The sequence below is a fragment of the Protopterus annectens genome, chromosome 17.part0 (genome assembly GCF_019279795.1).
Source record: "Protopterus annectens isolate FY-2018-M chromosome 17.part0, PAN1.0, whole genome shotgun sequence".
In the NCBI taxonomy this organism is placed as follows: domain Eukaryota; kingdom Metazoa; phylum Chordata; order Ceratodontiformes; family Protopteridae; genus Protopterus; species Protopterus annectens.
This window is the reverse complement of record NC_056751.1, coordinates 375,715,254-375,739,758: the sequence shown is the minus strand read 5'-3', so window position 1 is coordinate 375,739,758 and position 24,505 is coordinate 375,715,254. Positions and strand designations below refer to the sequence as shown.

Sequence of the window (24,505 nt, the reverse complement as noted above, 5' to 3'; positions counted from 1 at the left end):
TAAATGCACATGTTCCTGTGAAATGTACGTTCTAGCCTAGCTCAATTTTTGTATTTTGGGGGAAATTATATAAATTCACTCTGAACCCCTGCTACTGAATTCACTTCTTCCATGCCAAATAGTTTCATAAATTTCTTCAACAATGTCCCCTCCATTGTTATATTTTCCCTTCTGGGCCCTCAGACACCTCTTCTCTGCTGCAAATCAAATTCTAGTCCCCAGCTATAAGTAATATACCCTGCTGAAAACTGATTATTTCTGCCAGAATTTTCTTAAGCTCCATTACAGCAATTTTAGGTGGAATATAAATGCATGCCAATCTTCCTCCCTTGTGGTAGACCCTTAGTACAATATATCTACCATTATTATCTTTTTTATACTCTTCTATCACTATTGGAGCTCCTCTTGCAATTAATATAAGTACTCCTCTTTTACTTTATCCCAGGTATTCTGCTGAATAACCATCATAAAAACCTTTTGTAATCAAATTTACATGTTTAGTTCTTTCCAAATGTGTCTCCTATATCATAGCTATTTGCACTCTACATTTTTAAATACAGATCTCTTTCCTTTTTGTATATATCTTTGAGAGCATTAACATTTTAGCATAATATCGAAAAGCTCTTTATGTTAAAAAGTTATTATTCCCATCTTTTATTTGTAACAGTTTTTTCCCCTTAGGTATCTAGTTCCAGCTTTTGTGTTACATGAACACAGTATTGGTTGGCAGGTTGACCTTTTATACAGGTTTTTCTTGTCATATTCATTTGAGCTTATGTCACATCTTGCTAAACTTTTTGATTTATTGAAAACCCACAAAAAAAACAAACAAAAAAAAAAAATATATATATATATATATATATATATATATATATATATATATATATATATATATACCTCCAATGCTCCCCACACACATATTAACTTAATATTAACACATAAAACTATGTACATCTTCAAATATTGAAGTTTTGCCTTCCTAATAGGAACAATTGTCTCAAACTGAAAGCCACGTTAACAGACTTGGGTTAACCTAAAAGGAAGTTTACCCTTGCTAAGACACATGGTACCTCCTGTGCTTCTACTAAGTGCTGTCTGGTTTTGCCTCATCTTCATTGCTCTTCCAGCTTGAGAAAACACTTGAATGCTTTCAGAAAACATTATCTCCTAGCCATTAAAAGAAAGCTATTAAAAGAAAACAGTATTCTGTTTTTATTGCTCCTTATCAGTTTGTCTCCATGGAGACATGAGAACCAAATGAAGGGTTGCTTCTAGAAGTATTTATTTATTTGTTAGGGGAGAGATTTATTATATTCAATGTTCTTTTTTATTTATTTGCTTTCTCTTAAAACTTGTTATTAGATAAAGTAATAGCCTTAATCCAGTCATTCCCTTATGCAAGAATGAGAAAAAAGCACATCATTCTTTCTTATATCATATTCGTTTGAACAAACTTTTCTTTTTTTCTTGTGCCTACATTTCTTAAAACTGAAAAAGCAGAAAGAGAAAAGAAGGGAAAATGGGGGCACCTGTTTACTTTAGTATCCCCATTATACTTGAAAATAACTGAGAACAGCTTTTTATAGCATGTAGATATAATGCACTATATAAATATTACTGTTAAGAACAAAAGTTTGTTTTACTTTAACTCTTTCCTTCCTCTTCCCCTTTACTAAGTGTTCCTCCAAACATTAATGACATGAAGTAGGACATATGCTTTAGAGTCCCCCACAACTTTAACAAAGTCAAAAAAGTCCAGTATTTCCAGGTTTTCTTGTTCTGTCATGTTTCACAAATATAATTAATGCTTTATAATCCCACTCATTTATGTGTCAATTCTGAGTTGCTAGTTTTATTCCTATTTATCTCCATCTTCCAAACCCAGTCTCAGCTTCCTTTGCAGTATACTCTCATTTCTGCTAGTCAATGCTTGTGCTTTTTTCTGTCTCTAAAGCATTTTCTCTTGAAACACTAGAAAAGGTTTCACTGGCACAGTCTCTCTGTGGTATTTATTACCAGAAGAACAAGAAGCAGAATCTCCATCTGTTTCAGAACTCACTTTTTGTTAGACAAACTTTTGTATACCCCCTTAGCATGTTCTGCATCGGAAATTATTTTGCCCCTCCAGGAAAGAATATTCTGAGGATAGCTGGGAAAAACAGTTTGAATCTCATGCCTGGTTCTCGACATTCCCAGATTAGTGAAATACATTTACTCCTCTTCTGCCTAGTGTGCAGTGAGTAATCATTTGCCACAAACACTCTACTGTCACCCACTTTTAGTACTTTGTCCTTCTGCTGGTAGGATTGCATCTTTACCTCATGGCCAGGTTTGGAGCATACACACAATTTGCCTTTCAATTAACAACTCCTGCTGTGAATACCACTCAGGTTGCTTATTTGTGGTTTCATAAAATTAATGCATTCTGTTCCTTCCAGCTTTGTTGGTACATCAGAAAATCTCAGGTTTTCCTTGTGTGCTTTGTCCTCTAATTCTATTATTTTTAAAACATCTCTTCTTGAGCAGTCTCATATTCAGCCAGCCCTTTCTTTATTTCGACCTTTGATTTTTGCAGGTTTATCACCTCATATGAATATCTTTTTAAAGCTTCTTCTATTTTATCCAGCCTTGTGTTATTTGAGTTTATATACTTGATCAGTGTTTCATTTATTTTAATCAAGCTCTGAATACATATGACTTATTTTGTTGCTATAGGTTACTGGAAGTCATGTCTTATATCAAAACTGGAGCTTGCACTGATTTTTGCTGAACAGCTGCAGAATTCTTCCCAGTCAGTGTTTTTCCTCACCTTTTGTGGTTTATTTTCTTTCAGGTTCTCTGGATTTCTTTTTTTTTTTTTTGCTGGCATCCAGGCAGTGCACTTACTAGCCATTTATTGAAATTCACCCCCAAAAATGAGGTCACTGGCTCTCTCCTCTGAGTCTCTGTTTTCTGCTGGGATACAGGATCTGAATTGCCTAGAGGCATATTAAGGCCTTGTTGAACTTAATTCTGATGGCTGCCAAAAAAGCAATTACTAGAAAATGGAAACCAAATTCTAAAACAACTATACCTGAAGCAGTGATGCCAGGAATCTTCTTGGGCTAGGCTTATATAGGCTCCAGGGCTGTTAGCCTAGTACACACATATAAACCTATTAACAGAGATTAAAGAATAAGAAGTGGGATCTTTATAAAAGGGCAAAAGTAAATAACATAGAAAAATGAAAATTATGGGAACAATACATAGCTTCATAGGTTCATAGGTGTGTACTAGGCTAATGGCCCCGGAGCCTTTACAAGCCTAGCCCATAGGATTACCCTGGCATTGTGCCACCCGACCTTAGTTCCCAGTGCCTCTGTCAAGTAGAGCCACTGGAGTGATCCCCGGGGTGAATTTTCTATTTCCCATCCACTCATTAAGATTTCTCTTGAAGAGGGTCAGTGATGTGCTCTGTTTGACATGTATGGAAAGTCTATTCCATAGCATGGGCAGTCTCTGGGTTATGAACCTGTCCCTCCAGCTTGTTCTGTTGATTGTGGTAATGAGGTTTAGGTCTCTGGAGCATATGGTGTGGAGGGATTGGGATTTCTTTAGATGTAACATTTCTAACAGAGCAGGGTCAGATATGGATTTGTAAGTAAAGCAGAGATCGCCTCTAAGTAGGTGATATGAGACAGAGAATAGTTGGAGTTTTCTGAGTATGTCCATATAGAAATAGTGTTTAAGGCCTAGGATCCTCTTTGTGAGGTACTTTTGCAGCCACTCCAGTTGTTGCAGGTATCTAGTGAGGTATATGCCAAATGTGGCATTGTACTCGATGATTGGCCTAATGAGGGAAGAGTAGAGGGAGACAATGACCTCTTTATTTTTGGATGCAAATCCCTTAGTAATGAGATGTGCCACATAGAAGGAATATTCTGACCACAGTGGCAATGTGGTGGTCAAAAGAGAGGTTGCTGTAAACCTGTGTTCCCAGATCTCTTATAACTCCTTCTGTGTTCAGTGGACTACCATCGATGTGGTAATTCATGGGGTTTTTCCCAAAGGGGATGATGACACATTTTTTGGCATTGAGCCTAAGGCCATGGTACTGACACCATTCGTTGGTCTCAGTGAGGCCTTTCTTTAGTATGTCAACATCACTTGGGGAGTTAATAATAGCTCCTGACTTGCAATCATCTGCAAACTTTGTCAGCCAGAGTCCCTTCGTGTTGCCTTGGACTTCAGAGAAGTAGATACCAAACAGAAGTGGACCCAGGACTGAACCCTGTGGGACATGCAGAAAATTGTTTTTGAGCTGGAATGAGGTTTAAGAGAAGGCAGGCATTGACCAATGTACGTAATGCTGCTTTGACTATATATGATAAATAACAATATATGTGAAGTATAAAGTTTGTAAATGTGAATGTGTTAATATGGTTTGATTACCTTTATGTAAATGTAAGTTTGCCTATGTCTCAAGTTAAGATTCAATGATGTTATTAAAAAAACTTTTAAACAAGTACTTACTGAAAATATTGCTGTAGCTATTCAAGACAAGTACATCAATATAACATGCTTCCTTACACTGCACTATGAGATACAGTAAACCAAATATCTTGGCATGCAAGTGTGATACACAGAGCTGGCTGTTCCACAGCTTGAAACTGGCATTTATTTTTATTGGATAATACGGTCATCGCCTGAAAGTTGTATATAAGTGCTGCTTATTTGCAAGCTACAAATGATTGCTGTGTCCAGGATTTTACAACAATGATCTACCATCTTCTAATAATCTTATCTACAAATGCTCCTTGCAGGTAACAACACATTTTTCAGAATCCACCTGTCTTGCCTCTCAAATTCTAATATGCAAATCTTCAAAAATGTATCAAGATAATTGCATTTTTATAGAATAATAGAATATACTGAACTAAGATGTACACATTTTCTTTTCTCAAAATGACTGCCATTACTGTTTGCTGTATTCAGTTCCAGGTAAGAGCACCAAAGTGATGAAAGAGGAAAGATGCAGTGTATATACAGTGATTTTGACATAAATGCAATACTTTAAAGTAGTTTCACTTCATTCTGTATACCAGCTGAACTATAGAAACTATATTAACATCTTCTTGTTCTACTGCACTAGTCAAAGCATACATCTCTAACATGGCTGACCGTTTCATGTGTGCCTCTAATGCAAATATTAACTTTTTCTTTTGCTGTATGCAGTATTAGAACAGCCTTGGGTAAACAGCATGTTGATTAACAGCTATCTTCTACCAACTCAGGGATCCATCTCTTTCTAGAAGAACACACATACCATGAATAGATGTCTATCAAGGGAAGGCTGACAGCTACTTAACAATTAAATGGAAAAGGACTGCACCATCCATAAGGAAGGGATGTTTGTGAGTTTACCAGAACAGAGGTTTACAGAAACACAGTTCTAGTTCCTGTACTGAGTTCCCAGTGATCAGCTACTTGAAGCTTTGGCCTCATAAAAGTAGCTTGAAGTTTCTGTACAAAAAAATCTTTTTTTTTTTGCAGGGAGGCTTGCCCCTCTGCGCCCCAAATGGAGGACCTTGCCCCACACCCCTTTCCTTAAATATATCAACTCCATGGTCACACCTGGGGAGAAATGTGAAAAGTCTACACACAGATTTATCAATGGCTGTGTACCAAAAGAAACTGCACCTGCTGTGATTTTCAGTGTAAGTCAAGGATCAGCAAGTTAAAAATAGCTGAGATGAAATTGATGGGCTGATATCTCACCCAGTGAGAATTTGACCACTAGTCCATTTCGCTCTTCTAGCACTAATCATCCAATGTGTGTACACAGTGACTTACCAAGTTATTTTAATTAGTGTGGTGCATCTGTATTCCTTCATTTTCCTACACAGCTTCTCAGTAGACAGTAACAGATAACAGTCCACTGCAGTTCAAAGACTACAGTATTTAGAGAAGATGTAAGTCTCATCATCAAGAATTGAGAACAGGTGTTTTCAAAGGTTAGAGCAACATACATTCATAGAAGTAAAGTTTCAGGAATGAAGACTTATTTAGTTAATTTCAACTGGACTAAATGCTTCCTAAGCATATCTAGTTAAAGTATATTTCTCCTTTGATGTATAGTATCAAATCCCAGAAGCATTAAACATCCAGGTCTATAGCTATGCTTTGATAGTACAAACTACTAAGCCAACAGGTATGTTTCAGGATTTGTTAAATAAGAAGGTTTACCATTCCTCAAAAATACATCTTTCTTTATTTCAGAATGATGGAGTCAACCTATGAAGCTGGGCGCACTGTACTTGCTCTTGATTTTATGGTATTTGCTCTGAGATTGATACACATTTTTGCCATTCATAAGCAGCTTGGGCCAAAGATCATTATTGTGGAGAGAATGGTAAGTACATTATCCGTGAGCTATGTATTACTATAATCATGAATGATACAAATTGTTATATATTTTTGATGACACATGAAATAAATATTGATAGACTAAGTACATGTTTGTAGTCCATCCATTTATTCTTATTTAATGCATTTAAAGATTAAATTGATTTGAATGTTATTTAAAGTTCATATAAAATCTCTTGCATAAATTGCAAGACCATTTATCATTATTAGGCAGTGTTACAGCGTACTCAAGATGAAGAGCCAAAATGCCCATTATAGTGTTATGATCATGCTATGATTATTTGTGCAGAAATAAGATAGAGCTTATGATTTCTTTGATGATCTTGTACTGATACATCTTTGCCATCTTCCTATTCACAGCCAGTTCATATAATTTATAATTGATTTGTCTGGGATACCAAAGCTAAACAGTTGCATTTCAAATATTTATAGTGTACCCATTTTCTAACTGGGTTGTCTGCAGCATTATTTAAGTAATATTCCAGTTTACTGATGGGCTTCTAGCCATGAGCGGTCTCCTTATGATCTTGAAATACAGAGTACTGGTTCATGTATTGAAAGATTTCCTTAACTGGCTAATACCTAGAAACCTGTCTCACTCTGCCCCAGATCTCCAAATTATTTTAACCCAGCTTGTACCAACGGAAGACAAAAGAAGATAAAAGTATAGAAATTTTGATATATACAACAATATTAACTGACAACACATTTGTCAAGTTGAAGAAAAGAAAACGTACTATAGCACAAATTACTGATTATGCATTTTTTGTTGAATACAATTGGTTGAGTGAAAGGTTTATGTAGTGTAGGTAAGTAGGAGTGTGAAGGAATATGAATGACAGAAAAGGTGGCATTTGTGAAAATGTGCAAGACTGTGTTATAACAGGTAATGTGTATGTGCAAGTGTTCACATGTTAAGGTTGAAGTTAAGATTAAGTAAGAGGATTGATTTAGTGCATTGTTTGAATGGTGTTGTGGATGTTCTGTGTCCTTTTGTCTTAATTTGTGTTACTGTTAGGGAAAGGATTTTTAGTAACATAATGTGTAAGATTAGGGGCATGGGTAGGATTAAGGTTAGTTTCAGCAAATGAGTAAGGTAGTACAGAGACACAACTGTACCAGTCTGGACTGCACTGTCCCAAGGTTTTACATGCTATATTAAAAAAAGAGTCACTTATGGTTCACACTGTATTGTAATAAGGCAGTAAAATAATATTTATAATACAGTTTAGTTTTAGAAATTCACAGACATAACGGCAATTGAACAGGGGATTCATGACAGCAGCATCTGCATTTATAGTATTTCAGTATCACTGCTGCTCTTAATCATAAATCCTAATAATAATCAGTGGCAGCTTAAGGAATTTCTAAAAGGGGGTAAGGTCTAAAAGGTAAACCACATAAGTAGCTACTCTGAGAGCGTGTATGAAAACAAAATAAGCTGTAGTGGGTATTCCACCTTGAAGCAATGATTATAGTAATGCATTTCACCTTATTGCGCACAATCACTTACACTGTCTCCTGAAAATCAAAATATTTCAACATTAATTATGTAAATGATTTGTGCTTTTACAGAGAGCATGCATCTTCATGCCAGCTGTCCAAAAGACAGCCACCTTATGTGTTCATCTCCAAGGTGTAACTCTAAGAAAGTGAAAGATTTAATGACCACTTGGTTCCCCGACAAGCCATAAAAAATAAAAAAAGATGGCTACCTTCTGTGAATATCTTTGAGGCCAGATTAAGAGGAAAGAGAAAGAACTAATGACCACCTCTTCAGTGCAATTTGTGATTAAAGTAAAAGAATTAATGACCACAGTGATGTATCTCAACTGCTTATTCATAGACACATAGTTCCCTTATAACAAACTATATCAACTCTATCTGTTGAGACCATGTAAATGTCCTGTGCTTTTACAGATTGCATGGCTCCTCATCTCTCCACCATCCAAAAATGGCAGCTGCGTTCACTGTAAATCTCTGATATCTGTTATGATAGTGAAATAATTAATGACCTTCTTTATAAACACATAAGGTTAATTTGTGAAGAAAGTGAAGGAATTAATAAACTTAGTAATGGATTTTAACTGACTGCTGAAAAGAAATGCAGTTTCCTCAGACAAGCCATTTCAAAATGATAATCAACTACTGTTACCTACTGTTACCTATGCTATCTGATTGTAAAGAAATAACCCCAAATAATGCACATCTCCTGGTTATTCTTAAATGCATAATCTGCCTACTGACATGTCACATCAAATCATTCAACATTGATCCTATTACAGCATGCCTCCTCATCCGAGAAAAGTGAAAAAGGAAGAAAATAATATCTTTCATCATGCCATTAACAGACATATGTCCCACTGACAAGCAATTCACATCATACAACTACCCTATGTTTTCAGACACAGCCTGCCTCCTGCCTCCGTAATCCTGACCCATGGCTTTTTGTGTATTCCTCTTATAAAAGACCATGAGGAAAGTGAAATAAAAAAATGGCCACAGTAATGTAAAAAATGGATCCACTAGTATATTTCATCTTGCTGTTCTCATTAGTCTATATATACTGTCCCTCTCCAAAATAATCATAGAGTCATATTACTGCTCTTTACTGACATCTTAAAACAGGATCCTCAGAGAAAGCAGAATTCCTAAAGATACATATTAATGAAGAGGTGTGCTGCAGATAGAGGTGAGTAGCAGCAAAAAAGTACATTTTCCATTGCAGCAAAGCCTAACACTGTCATTTCTAAGACAGGCTGGCAAAACATTGCTGGTTTGTAAAATGGATCTTTATATTCCTCTATACTGACAGGTTAAGGAATATTTCCATCTGCTATAAGTGTCAGAGATGGCATACTTGTACACAGAGAAGACTAGTAGTAACATACAGTGAACTTTCTTCCTACTGCACAACACCTGATATCTAACATAACCTCCTCACTTTTGACTGACTCTTTTACAGCTGCTCCACTATAATGTACTATAAAAATAGAGTCAACTACAATACTGCCTACAAACAGCAGAGAACAGTGCAACAGTAAAATGCATTCCCTATGTTTAGTGCTATTAAATGGCTCAGTGATCAGTATACTTGCCTGTTGATGCCAGCAACATCAGAAGGCTGTGAGTTTTACTCTCACTTCAGATACTTGTAATTCATATTCCAATACTGACACTTTAATGCAGCATAAGAGAACTGCTACAGCCCTGAGGTACTGCCCTATGGATGAGACAGTAAGCAGAGGTCACATCTGCCTGAGTTAATGGGAGTTTAAGTACATGTTAATGTTTTCATGTCACTTATCAGAAGAAGAGTAGGGGACTTCTTCCTGGTATTCTGGCTAAATTTCCCCTCATCTGTATAAATACCAACTCAGGGCTCCCTGAATAATGCCCATAGGCTCAAAAGAATCAAACCAATTAAGAAATATAAATAAATGAGTAAAGTGTTATTTCCTTTCACAATAAATGAATAACGTGTTAGTAATTCCTTTCATATTCCATGCAGTGCTGGGGAGATATGAAAGGCACTGTGCATACAATAGAGAAGCAGTGGACCTGAATTTAGCTCAGAAGAGACTTTCTGTGCTGCTGTGTAGCCAGACTGCTAATTGTATGACACTGTGGGAGTTAAATACGATGTTTGGTACAGTCCTACAGTAATTAAATGTTAGGAGTATCCCAGCTTTAAGCAAAAGATTTGTCTGTGGGTGGATGGTAGGGTGGGTGGGTGTGCCCAGAAGCCAGTGGCTCAATGAACTCAATGCAATCTAGCCAGGTAGCAAATTAAATACATTAATAATTGTTTGGCACTCTCTCTCATGTTCACACACAGTGCTGATGGGATAAACATAAAAGAGATGCAAATGCAGTAACAAAAAATGATTCTGAATATAGCTATGACATCTCCTTTGTTGACAAGCCATTCATATCATGTGACATGATCCTCAGAATCCTCAAAAAAAAGAATACACAGAAAGGCATGAAGGCTGATGTGAGATGAATATGATGTTCAGCATAGTTTAGCAGTTATGAAATTTTGCTATTCCCCAGCTTTAGAAAGTGTGTGCATGCATGTGCGTGCCTGTGTGTGTGTGTGACTCAGACTGACAGATGATGTCTAATCAGAGGAACTATTTTTTTAAAATATGCATTACCTCCTTGCCTTCTGTCTAACTAGCCTTCTCTGTCAAACTTGATCTCATTCATTCAGTCATTCTGGGTATTCCTCTGCAAAGAAGCAATAGTTGACCAGAGGAATCATAAGGTAGCCAGGCAGGTGTCTGGGACTTGCTGGCATTCCAGCAATGAGGATATTTCTATAGCAGCCCTAACACCACTCCAGTTGGCTGACATTAACACCTGCATTACCACTGTGCATCCTGTGCCCTTCTGATTTGTGTCTGCACCTCTGTACAGGCTAATGAGGGCTTGTATTACTAGCTTGGGGTTGCCAAAACCATGTCCCTGGTCCTGGTCAATGTGGTGCCACACAAGCCTCAACTTTTATGATGGAAACTCTATGACCAGTAACTACTTCTTTATTTGCCAAAAATAGGCAAGCTCACATTAGTAACTCCTCCATCTCCTCAGCTAGGTTTTTCTTGGACCCAAGCTGCTGTTCAAACTCTGGTCCACTGGGTTCTAGCCAGAGTTTTACTGCTCAATGCCATGAGTCAGTTTTCCTCTTTTACTATAATTACCTGTTTCATACATTGTTTAACCCTTCATTCAGTTCTATTTATTTGATTTTGCTGGTGGTATAATTTTATAATTTCATTAATATACTCATATTTGAGAATGTACTTGATGTGCTCTTAACATGTCATGATCTACAGCTCATCATATATTAATGCTTTTACATCTTTTCTAAATTTATTTTCTTAAAAATAAATTGTTCCTCCAAGTTATCCATAAATATATGAGCATAATTGCAGACCAGTGTAATATCCTTTGCTGTTTTTCTAAGATATTTGGAACAAACTGCATTAAAATCAATAATTCAAAATAACATCTAAAATAAACACATGGCATCAATTTTAAAAAGTGGGAAGGCTTCAAAGCCTATTTAAAAGTATATGCCTGTCTCAATAGTCTTCTCATATGGGACAGTTTTGACATCATCCACTATAAATAAAAATATTAATCTCTTCTTCTTTCGGCTTTTCCCGGTTATTGGTCACCATAGCGGAACTCCGGTCCGCTAATGATTAGCAGTAGATTTTTTACGGGTGCCGAGGTGCCAGCTTGCCGCCCAACCTTCAACGAAGGCACGCTCATTCTACGCATGTCTTTCGAACGCCACTCAACCACGGGGAGGACATGCAGACTCCACACAGAAGGTGCTCCAGCTGAGAATCAAACGGGAGAACCTCTTGCTGTGAGGCAACAACGCTACCGCTGCACCACCGTGGCTTACAAATATTAATCAATCTCTATGTTACTTAAAACTGTCTTACTATAAATAAATAAAAAATCCTGTATCCTCTCAGCTTTCCAGATTTTTGCCTCACATTTTTGGTCTGTTCCTCAAAACAATTCTGGTTTTCTTGCAAATCACTGAGAAATGAAGTAACTAAATAATGACATACATTTGAGTTTCAGACTTCATATATTTCCAAAAAAATGTATGATAATGCAAAACCTATTTTCCTGGCAACTTTCCAAGTTTATAAGAGTGATGTTTAAAATATGCCCCTATTTTTTTGGGCCTTTGTCTCCCCATTACTTTAGGCTTTGTCCAGATTTCTTGAGATAATAGGTTGAAAGGTATCTTTGCTATAAGATGTAGTCTTCACAACCAAGGTGAATTAAACATTCCTCAACATAAAAAGAAAATGTCAATATAACTTATATAGCTCCTGCCACAGTCAGCCTAAAGGGGAATTGTTCACATCTTTATTTGGATCCACTTTGCTGATGTCAATTGTTTTGTCACTGTATCTTCGTGTCTTTATATCTTTATAACCTCTCATGCTGAGACTGAAATTGGTCCACTTTGATCAGTGACTTACCTCAGTAAATAAACATAAAAAAATAAACTTCAGTGCCAACTGACTGAGTTTCACCAGTTCACTGCTGACCACATCAGTCATTATATGCTCACAACTGATAACGCGTTTAACAAAAGGGGAGGGTTCTACATAGGGGCAAGTCACCCTATACTGCCCATTAATGTAGTAGTTCTACACTACAACCTTTTGACTTTAAATATTCTACCATAAATAGAATAGCATCAAAAATATCCATTCTAAGTAGCTAGACCTTGTTTGTGACATAAACATTACATGCGAGAGGAACAGGTATGTGTGTCAAAGATTACTCCTTCTCTGCAACAGACTGTGACACCCCACTACTGGCCCAGTTATCAAGGAACCTCAATCCTCACCACTGGTAACAGTGGGGGAACTACACTGGGAGGATGACAGGTACACACACATTATTTCTACATGCAGCTCTCTGCATCAAGTGCAATTTCCCTTAAGAGCACACAGAGACTACAGTCAATCCAGGGCTGGTTTTGCGCTCTTTCTCCAGATCCCCAATAAGACTCCCCACTGGCACAGCTATAGTGTTGAGATCTCAGCTGAGTAGCCGAGCCAAGACCTCTAGCACCCAATCTGTCTAATCAGTGCTTCATGTCCCTGCCCAAGTAGCTGACACACACACACACATACATACACACTTTGAGGTTTGATTTATACACATGCACACCTGGGAAAGGCTGGCACAGGTTTACTAGCTATGCCCCCTTCAGCCCAGACAATAAGGTAATTATTACTGCCAACAGCCAGCTCCTTCTCAGCTACTTTAAAACCCTTAACAAAGGGTGTCCAATCTTACTGTGTAATGTTACTGTTAATACAAATGGTAGTTTGACCAATAGCAAGGCTATTAGGAGTGGTCTACACAGTGTCGCCAAATAAATATGCAAGTACTATCAGAACTTAAATATTTCCAGACAGATCTTCCACAATGAAAGATTTAAATATATTTAATAATAAATAATAAAAGAACAAGAAAATACTCAGTATATAATCACAGTAACATCAGAGTTCAAAATCACAGGGAATATTTAAAACAACATTGCAGGACAGTCTCAAATAAATAAAGAAAAACATCTAAATTAAGCTTTGCTATATTCCTGACTGTAGTTAGAGAATTACTATATCCTAGTTAACTTACAGAAGCAAGCAAGGCAGATGTGGTGAGTGGGTCTTCCAGCTGATGTTGTCAGGTCAAAAAAAATATAGAATACTCAGTCTCTCTCTGAGAGTTCTTAAGTTAATATCTCAAATATTACTGCTGGGATAGCTGGCAGAATTACATAATTTCTTGTCATCTGACTCTATCCCAGGTAAAAAACAAGCATTGATGCAGCTGGCAGCATTTAGCACCAACCTGTAAAAATACATAAACAAGGTCTTTTCTTATAGCTAATGCAGATCCTGGAAGTCATAAAACAATAAACACTTCCAAGACAATATAAAAAACTTCTAGTTCTAGACATTATGTCTGTTACTGCACTAAAACTGAAAGATAACATCCTTTTATTATGTGGCCATAAAGCAATATAATGTAAGCTATTTTTCTGAAGTTAAACTCTTCTGTATCAGTTTCCATTGTTAAAATATATATATCTAAACAGTCACAATAGTGCAGGTACATTTCTGTTCTAGTCCAATATGGCATGCTGTGGTTAAATTTTAGCTCAGTCCTTTACAAAATATCTCTTCAGCACACGTCTCTACAAACCATCTTATATGAGATACAGTTCTAATACATTTGTAACACAAGCATATGAATCATGTTGATATTCACAAATGACATATAATTATTTATAAAATTCCAGATAGCGGGGCTGGCAGTATCTCCTTTCATGACACCCCCCCCCCGAAGACTCAAGCTAGTTTTTCAAGTGACCCTTGAGAAACATTGCTTGAGAGGGTTGGGCCTGTCTGAGAATACATTACCCCATTCCCTGTCTTGAGAGCTCATCTGGGTTGGCATTGGTAACCCCAGTGCAGTGCTGCACTGTCATATCATACACCTACAACCCTAGGCTCCATTTTAGTAACTTGGCATTTTGCTGGCTGGGTTGGTTCAGCCATGTTAAGGGAGTGTGGTCTATAACTACAGTGAATTTCCTTCCATACAGATAAGGTTGAAGTTTCTGCAGTGCTCACACTATCGCTAGACGTTCCTTTTCTACAGCTGCATAGCATTCCTCCCTGGGTTGGAGCCTATGGCTGAGATATACCACTGGGTGCTCTTCTCCCTTTGAGGAAACCTGGGTGAGTACAGCCCCCACCCCATGGACTGAAGCATCCACCTGCACAACAAATTCTTTGCTGTAATCTGGACTGGCTAACACAGGGGTCCTCCTAAAGCTCCTTTTAAACTTCTGGAATGCCTGCTAATATGCTTGGGTCCAACCTATCTTCTCTGGCCTGTTTTTCCTTGTCAGGTCTGTGAGGTGAGCAGCTATGGCACTATAACTGAGGACAAACTTTCTGTAGTACCCTGTTGTCCCTAAGAATGCCATCATCTGCTTTTTTGGTAACAGGGGCAGGCCATGCCTGAATGGCTTCCAGTTTGGCAGGTTCTGGCCTGATCTTACCACTCACCACTCTATGTCCCAGGTAGGACACCTCTGCCATAGCCACCTGACATTTACTGGGCTTAATGGTCAACCTTGCCCTTTGTAGTTGGCCCAGCACCTTCCGGAAATGATGAAGGTGTTCTTGCCAGGAATGGTTGTAGATGGCAATATCATCCAGGTAAGCAAGGGCGAAATCTCCTGCTCCTGCTAGGATATGATCTACCAGCCTCTGGAAAGTCGCTGGGGCATTTTTCATCCCAAAGGGCATCTTTGTGAATGCATACAAGCCAAAAGGAGTCACAAAGGCTGACTTCTGTCTAGCACTGGGAGTCAAGGGCACCTACCAGTAGCCCTTGGTAAGATACTTAGCCCCACCCAGCTGCTCTAGGGCTTCATCTGTCCTAGGTATGGGGTAAGCATCTGCCTCTGTATGACTAATTTCTTGTAATCCACACAGAACCTGGTGCAGCAATCCTTCTTTGGTACCAGCACCACTGGGAAGGCCCAGGCACTGATGGACTCCTGGATTACCCCTAGTTACAACATTGCCTGTATCTCCTCCCTCAGAGTCTCTTTGACCCTCTCAGGCACCCTGTAAGGGGTCTGTTTAATAGGCCTTTGAGGTCCTGCAGCCACATAGTGCTGCACCAGGTGGGTGCATCCTGGTTTCCCAGTGAACATGCCACCAAACTCCTGTAAGATTGCTCAGATTTCTCACATCTGGGTAGAGAATAGCTGCTAGGACATTGCTACACCTTCCACTGAGGTGTCAGTCCGAGCCTCACTGAGGAGATCAGTCACCAGATCCCAGGACTCCTCCTGCCATCCACTGCAAACACTTAGCACCAGGGCCACCCTATCATGGTAAGGTTTCATCATGTTTACATGGTACAGCTTGGGCCCCTGATTCCTGCCTAGCAGTTCAACCATGTAGTTAACAGCACTGACCTTCCTTACCACTTTAAAGGGTCCCTCCCAAGCTGCCTGCAGCTTGTTGTATCTGACAGGAATGAGAACCATTACCTGCTGCTCTAAAGCATACTCTCTATCTCAAGCATTCCTGTCATACCAGACCATTTTCTGCTGTTGAGCTTCTGCCAGGTTCTCCTGGGCCAAGCCCATGAGTATCCTGAGCCTTGTCCTGAGGTTTAAGACATATGCTACAACAGACTCCTTGTGGGATTCACACTCACTGTCCCACTCATCACAAATTAAATCTAGAGGTCCCCTCACCCTATGCCCATACATTAACTCAAAGGGTGAAAAACCTGTGGATCCCTGGGGCATCTCTCTGTAAGTAAGCAACAGATGGGGCAAATATTTGTCCCACTCCCACTTAAACTGGTCTGCAAATGCCCATAGCATGGTTTTGAGTGTAGAGTTTAACCTCTCAACAAGACCATTAGTCTGGGGAAGGTAGGGGGTGGTGTTTAGATGCTTCACCCCACAGTGCTTCCACAGACAAGTCAGCAAGTCTGACATGCAATTGGCACCTCTGTCAATCAGTACTTCTTTTGGGAAACCTACCCTGCTGAAAATCTCTAACAAAGCATTTGACACTTTTTCTGCATCGATGGAGGACAGAGCCACTGCCTCAGTGTGTCTGGTAGCATAATCTACTACCACTACAATATACTTTTTCCCCTGTGGAACTTGGTGTACTGCGAGGCCCCACTATATCCACAGCTACCCTCTGAAATGGCTCCTCAATCACTGGCAAAGGCATCAAAGGAGCTTTTACCTTGTCTCCTGCCTTGCCTACTTTTTGGCACTGCTCACAGGTCCTGCAGTACCCTGTTACAGTCCTGGAAATCCCAGTCCAATAAAAGTTCTGCATAATATGTCTGTTTGTACGCTATATGTCCAGATGACCTACAAAGAGAATGTCATGAGCTATGGCTAGAACTGCCAGACGGTATGCACTGGGTACTACCAACTGCTGTATTCTCTCACCCTCTAGCCCTCCCTCAGGATTCCACTGTCTATACAGTAAGCCTTTATTCCACTATAAAGATTCACTCTTTCCTTAAGAACCAGGTGCTTCACTAGCTACCTCCCTCAGGCCTTGTAATGTAGGGTATGAGAGCTGAGCCTGTCTCAACTCTCTTTTGGTAACCGTTCCCAGCTCCCCTTCCATAGGAAGTCTGGTATTCTCTGACAGTGGTGCCTCACTGTCAGCCTGGGTACTACTACTACTCACCTCTGCCCTTGCAGTCACTCTGCCTAAGGGAACATCCGTACCTACAAGCAGCTGTGGGTCAACTTCACTCTCAGTGCTACAGGGTAGCTCCCTCTCTGAAGTAACCACCTCACCAGTCCTGGCTGCAAGTGTACAGCCTGTCTGCCCCCCCCCCCAACCTACATGCTTGTCTCCAAGACTGACTGCATGTAACTGAATTCCCACAATGTACTGCATTATCAAAATCATTCTCTATCAAAACATCTGCAGAGATATCCTCAAACACACCTACTTGCTTGCTGCTTTTTTCACCCTCTCAGTCAAGGTGAACCATAGCCAAAGGTATTTGGAATGAGGTCCCTCCTAAAGCTCTGACTGGAGTAAACTGTCCAAGTAAGTAGCGCTCCTCTTTAACTATTGCAGGCTTCACAATGGTTAGGTCAAAGGTTGTGTCTCTCTTAGCAGTGGCCTGTTCCCCATCTACTAAGATAGGATGTAACCTCTTGTGGTTGTTTGGTACCCTTGTTGTCTCCAGACAACTTACTGCTGGCATTCTGTCATTCCCACTTACTGGCTCTCCCACCTTTTGTTCTACACCTTGCCTCCACAGACATCTATATGCTACCTGGCCCCACTAATTGTGTTTAAAACATTTAAACTTTTGTTCTGTCCATGTACCTGAAATACTGGCTTCCCATATTACTGGCAGACTCTGTTGGGGCAGTTTAGGCTGCCCAACATTGGTTCCCTTAGACCCATGTACAGCACTGGATATCCCTTTATTGTGCAGTGATGCTCTGCCTGCTAGGTATAGGTCTCCCTTTTAACCCAACTCATCTGAAGTATTACATTCCCTATCTGCTAACCAGATTCTCATGTCATCAGGCAAAGTGGTAAGGGCTTGTTTCCTCACCAAAAGGTCTGCCAGCCCTTAAAAGTGGTGACCTGACACGCACTCACCCACCTATGAAAATAAGTGCTTAACTCAGCAATATATTCACACACACTTTCATCTGCCTTGAGTCTATATTCAACTAAAGTTTTTTCTATAAGCTTCAGGTGTTAACTTAAAACACTCTGACATTTTTTAACAGTATTATAATTTAAGCAATCAGTATTAGACAATTTAGAAATAGCAGTTACAGCTTTACCATGGAGTAAGGGAGTAAGGGGTTAAGAAACCATACCCAGAGCCCTTGGTCAACATTATACTGTTTACATACCCTTTCAAACATATGAATGAAACTATCAAAATTATCCATCTCTGTAAATTGTGGAAGAAATTTACTGACCTTTGCATCTGGGGTTCGGTTACTCCCTTCCCCGTTACCTCCACGATCCTGGCGAAGAGTCAGCATCTCCTTTTCATGTTGCCTCTGCCTCTCCTTTTCCTCAGCTTCCACACATCTCAGTCTCTCTACTGATTCTATTTCCAAATTCTTGGCCTCCAGTTCTAGTCTCTTTAACTCCAGATGGATTTTTAAGTCCTCTGTGGAAAGATTGAACTGTCCATTTTCTTAGAGTTGTACATTCCCAAGGCCTGTCTGATTGTCCTCCTGGTTGCTGGTCTGTGATGCAGCTGTGCCCAAGGCTGCAATCATTTCTGCATTAGTCAGGATGGCATGCACCAGTCCTTTAGCCTGGCACATCTCAGCCAGCTGGCTCCTTGTCAGCTTGTCATACTCCTCTGCTGACATCCTTGCCTGCTATCCATGACTAACTAAGCTAACAAACTAACTAAGCAAACAAAAAAAAATAAAATAAATCTATTACAGGCTTTCCAGCTTAATTGGCTCAATGCATATGAACGAGTGATAAACTTAATTAAACAGATGAACAGTTTGTGAAAGTTGCGAAAATTGATTGGGTTTAATGAATCACTCAGCATATTATTAATATTTATACATGAAGAGGTTCCATTCTACTCTAAAATTCCAAAACTAAAACTAAAAACAAACCTGCAATATTTAATTTAAAATACATGCTATCCGAGCATCTCTGAGAAAACAAGTGAGTAAAGAATGAAGGATTCTTACATAATATTATATAAGTGAAATCACTACTACAACTGTAGACAAAAAAAGCTTAAACTTGAAGTCACCTGCATAGTTTCAGGGACTAAAATGTTATGTATTAGTGCTAAATGGAAACATAAAACAGCATTTAAAGTTCAGATTAACTGCAAATTTATTGTTTGCAATTCACTTCAGAAAATTGAAAGTTTTCATTTAACTCTTACAATAGCTTTCTTACACTTACACTGCAGTAATTAAAGCTGCATTACTATTAGTTTCTGTTGCATTTAAAATATAAAGTTATTTAGGACATGATATCCTGTAACAAGTAGTTTGACCATTGTTAATGCTATTTAAGATTTTTAACTTATTTCTTTTTTTTTTTTTTTTACAGATGAAGGATGTTTTCTTTTTCCTCTTTTTCCTGAGTGTATGGCTGATTGCTTATGGGGTCGCTAATCAAGCCTTACTTCACCCCAACGAAACACGTGTAGATTGGATCTTCAGAAGAGTTCTCTACAGACCCTATCTGCAGATATTTGGGCAGATTCCCCTGGAGGAAATAGATGGTAAAATATGAATGTATCTGCCAATCTAACTATACATTTGCATGATCAGGAAGCTCTTTTCTTTGTCAGTTTATTTATACTGAAGAGCAACACCAAACAATTGGCAGGCCATAAATATGTACACATTTGAAAACAACCAGGTCATATTTTGTTTCCAGTTTGGGTCCTGCAGTGTCTGCATGTCTTCCCTATGTCTGCCTCAATTTTAACCAGATGTCCCAGTTTCCATCTAGATCTCAAAGATATGTTGCAGGTTTTCTTTTATTTCTTTTATTTAATTTGTTTATCAGGGTAGAGCACTGATGACAAGTAATCAGTTTCAGTCATAGCTTGGGAATACACAGAAAGTCAGTATGACATTCGGTTAGAGATAGAAAGAGCATAATGTAAATACACATCCGTAAAATAGAATTAACGAATAACAATGTGCAAACAGTATCTACAACTGCAATATGCATTCTTTAAGTGAAGATAAATCTCATGGAAAGAGAGGCATCTGCATAATAAGTACAGCTGTGTGTTGCCTAACTGGGTATAGTTGAGAGGAATGAAGGAAGTTAGAGTTAGTAAGTAGTTGGAAGAAACATAATATTAAGCAAAAGTTTATGTGAATAAGAAGTGAAATCAGGTTTAACAGAACCTGCCATATCAGGAACAGTAAGAGTGTTACTAGAACAGCTCAGAGTTTGGTCTCTTAGACAGAGGCCTGAAGTCAATCTGAATGAAATCCAAGGCATCCCTTGCGTTGTACTGAAAAGTAAGTATTGTTATAACCTTCTTTGCACTTTCAAACTGTTTGCAACTGTTTTGCTGCCTGCTTTAAACTGTTTTTATTGTTTGCGTCTGTGTTTTCTGCACTGCCTATTTACAGTGCTTGAACAATTTATTACATAGGCTAGATTCAGACTTGCTGAATCTAGACTGTTTGGCATTTTCTGAGCACTAAAGCCAGCCATCTTACATTAAGAGGGCCCTCCTGCACCCTTGTGGCAGAAACGTGCAGTCAAGGACCCAGCTGAGTTGGGGATTGTTAAGAACAAGGCTCAGTCTTAGGCTATCCTGTTGGTTGGATTGTTTGAAAGCTGTTTTAAACATAGCATTTGCATGTAACTGTGCATCATGGAACTGAGGTTAGCACTGCTGTGTATACATCCAAATGCTTAAAAAGTCAAATTTTCCCTAGATAACTGCTAGGAAACCCTCCTAAGCTTCCCTGCTTCTTGGGGCACAACGCAGTTGCCCACTGCTAGCCATAGAGCAACCCAGCTGTGCTTTTTGAGGTGCTGGCCCAGGTTTCTACCCCTAAACCTCCAGTAGATTGGCTGATTTTTACTTGTTCTACAACAGAACCTAATCTATGTACTTATTACAGAATACATCTGGCATAATGGAAGGTCAGTTTCCCACCGTTTCTCCAGACAGCCTGATAGACATGGGCATCCTGAGGCAATGTAGCAATTGCCTCATGTATACAGACAACTTACTACTCCTAAAACATGCAAATACAATATGTGAGAGATGTATCTATACTATGAATCTGGAATCGATGCTCTCTTTCTCTCTCATGTAACAACAAACCAAATATCAAGCAGGTTGTCAGCACCAACACTCCATCTCTCACACATACCAAGCACACAAGCATAAACCCACATATGCGGAGGTACTCACTAGAAATATACTGAAAGAGCAAAGACCTCCCAAGCACAAACCTTCTGCACACAATACGTTCCAAACAGCACCCACTACACATAACAACACACACATCAGTGTCTCACCCAATAAGCCACTAAGACAAAACCTATCTAAATCAAATGTCTTGGTCATAGGCGACTCCATAATGAGACACACAGATGTACCCCTCACTTGGCTGGACAAGGATAAGGTCATGGATAGCTGCCTGTATGGTGACAGGATCCACCAACTCACATGCCACTCAGGTCTCTCAACAACAAGTACTGTTATGATTCTCTCATAGCCCATGTTGGAGTGAATGACTTGAAACGCACCTCACTGGACAATATGAACAGAGACATGCTGGAGCTTTCAGATTATGTGTTCTAGGCAGGTATGTCCCTAGCCCTAATCAGTTTCTTCCCTCACAGAATGATTCCACAATACAAACAAAAAAGGATTGACTTCGACAATTGGCTTAGCTTCTGGTGTCAATCCAGGGGGATCCAGTATCTGACAGCCTGGGATGATATGGTTGACAGACTATGCTGCTCTGCCAGAGATGGTCTTCACCTGTTGCCTCTAGGCTTTAAGTTGCTGGAAAAGGTACTTGCCTTCCCCATAGTGCCTTTTTTAGGCAATGTCATAAGAACAAAATTCCCGATGTAAAAATATCCTCCAGAAACAAACTCAGGGTTATTCTGCTTAATGCTAGGAGTCTAAATTAGAAACTGCACTCATTTGAAACACTTCTCACCCAGGAAGATGCTGATGTCTGCACAATCACAGAGACATGGTTCAAGGTCTCAGAAAGTACTCCAGCCATGCAGGGCTACAATGCTTTTCACACATTCAGACCACACAATGAATGTGAAAAAAACAAGGGAGGAGGAGGAATATCCATCTTCATTAAAGACATATACACCTTTGTCTAGACTGGCTAAACAATATGACTCCCTAGAGTTATCCAAGTCCAACTAACTGTAGGAAAGACGCCCCCCATGTCATTGTTAGCCATAGGTCCCCCACTATGAACCACAAAAAACAGACAGCCTACTTGGACCTACCTAAGTCACTCTCAGTACAGCCAGATACCTTAGTCATGGGTGACATTAATTATCCTTCCGTCGATTGGGTAACATATATGAGCATAAACATGCTCTCCCAAAGGTTCCTGGACTTTGTTAACAAATTCTCTGCAGCAGACAGTCAGCACCCCACAAGGGGCTCTAACATCCTTGTCATAGTGCTCTTCAACTTGGGGGATCGCTGCACCACCCCATGTGTGGGACCCCTTCCAAGTCTGATCATAAATCAGTCTCATTCGAAGTAATGATCATACCTGACCCACCCCCAGGAGCAAAAAGGTTAAAAAATATCTCCAAAGTAAACTGTAGCCTACTGAGTGATGGCATCAGTAGTTTCAGAATCCCTTCCATCACTGATAGCAATGACCCCTATGTTGAGGTGTACACAAATGTCCTGTATAAACACCTATATAAATGTATAGACTCAGCCATACCAGAACTGATCAAATCAAGATCCTCACAAAAAAAATAGGCCACCCTGGTGGACATCTAGCATAAATAAGTTAGACAATAATGGAAAGAAACTGCTGTCAAAAAAAAGAGAGGGAACAGTCCTAGCAAAGGAAGAACTCCCTCCAAAGCATAAACAAGCAGATTAGACATCTTGTAAAGTCCTCTGAAGCTAATTATAAAACTAAATTAGCATCCCTAGCTAAGGTAAATCACAAAGCATTCTTTTGATATGTCTGAAATCTAAAAGGGAAAGTCCAGCTTTGTGCCAACCTAGCTGTGGATGGTACCACTTATACTGAACCCGAGGATATTGCCAACCTGGTAGTGGACAGGGTTGGTGAAAACCTCACCCCCCTGTCCCCACCAATTATGCCCCATAACATACCTGTCACCAGTCCTCTGCCTAGTATCTCCAGAGAGCAGGTTATAGTCGCACTCTCCAAGACCAAAACTACAACCTCTATGGGACTGGACAACATCCTAGGCTGCTTATTAAATGGTCTGAAACAGCAGTTGGCGGAACCACTGAGCACGGTCTTCAATCTCAGTGTAAACACTGGCTTTGTCCCAGCTGAGTGGAAAACAACAACTGTAATCCCCTTGCACAAATGGGGTCCCTCAACTGACCCCAGGATCTACAGACGCATAAGCCGCACCAGCCATAATCTGCAAGGCCATGGAGAGTATCATCATGGATCTTATCAACAAGGATATAGATGAACCAAAATTTGAAGCGCAGTGCTAAAAACAAACTTTTAAACATGACAAGCACTGTGAAGAGGACGAACTGCACCGGACAAACTTGCTTCCAACAAACAGCTTTATTATACGTAGACAGACCAAATCACACGTATTTCGTCTCTTGTATAAGACTTCATCAGACAAATAAAAACATGACAAACAACCATTTATATATGCTGACCTATTATTTAAAATGCCCAATAAAAATCTAGCAATCCTCATGAATTATGAATGAATGTGCGCATGTACTGAGTGGTAAATGAATGTGGCATTGAACAAATCAAAATAAAATGTTATGTTACTATTCACAAATATAAAATGTAAGATGTATATGTGAATATGTATACCACTTGTACAATGACAAATCATGAAACCAATATTTTATATATATACACAAATGAAGCAATTTGGTGGCTACCCTGGTTTAAAAATAGAGACTTATTTGTATTAAAAATCCCTAACTATACTCCCATCTGGTGGTCAAAAACTAGATATAGATGACCTTCAAACTCTTGACCCAACCCAGTTTGGCTTTATTAAGGACAGATCTTGCCTGCTAAACCTCATTGACTTCTTCAATAATGTCACTGAGGCCCTGGATGAAGTCAAAACAGTTTACATTGCCTATCTCAAACTAACCAAGGCCTTTGACACAATTCCTCACTCAGGTATCTTTGAGAAACTCACCCAGCTGGGTATTAACTCATATGCCACTAGATGGGTTGCCAACTGGCTCACAAACAGAATACAAACAGTTAAAATTGGGGATGCCAACTCTA

The 24,505-nt window shown here is 39.3% G+C and overlaps 1 protein-coding gene across 1 annotated transcript in view; it reads left to right on the top strand.

Moving 5' to 3' along the window:
* TRPM5 (transient receptor potential cation channel subfamily M member 5) overlaps positions 1–24,505 on the top strand; it is a 749,498-nt gene that overhangs the window by 553,638 nt on the left and 171,355 nt on the right. The window contains exons 18-19 of the mRNA XM_044058928.1: positions 6,259–6,391; positions 19,599–19,773. Coding sequence (XP_043914863.1) covers positions 6,259–6,391; positions 19,599–19,773 — 308 coding nt within the window. The remainder of the gene's footprint in view (positions 1–6,258; positions 6,392–19,598; positions 19,774–24,505) is intronic.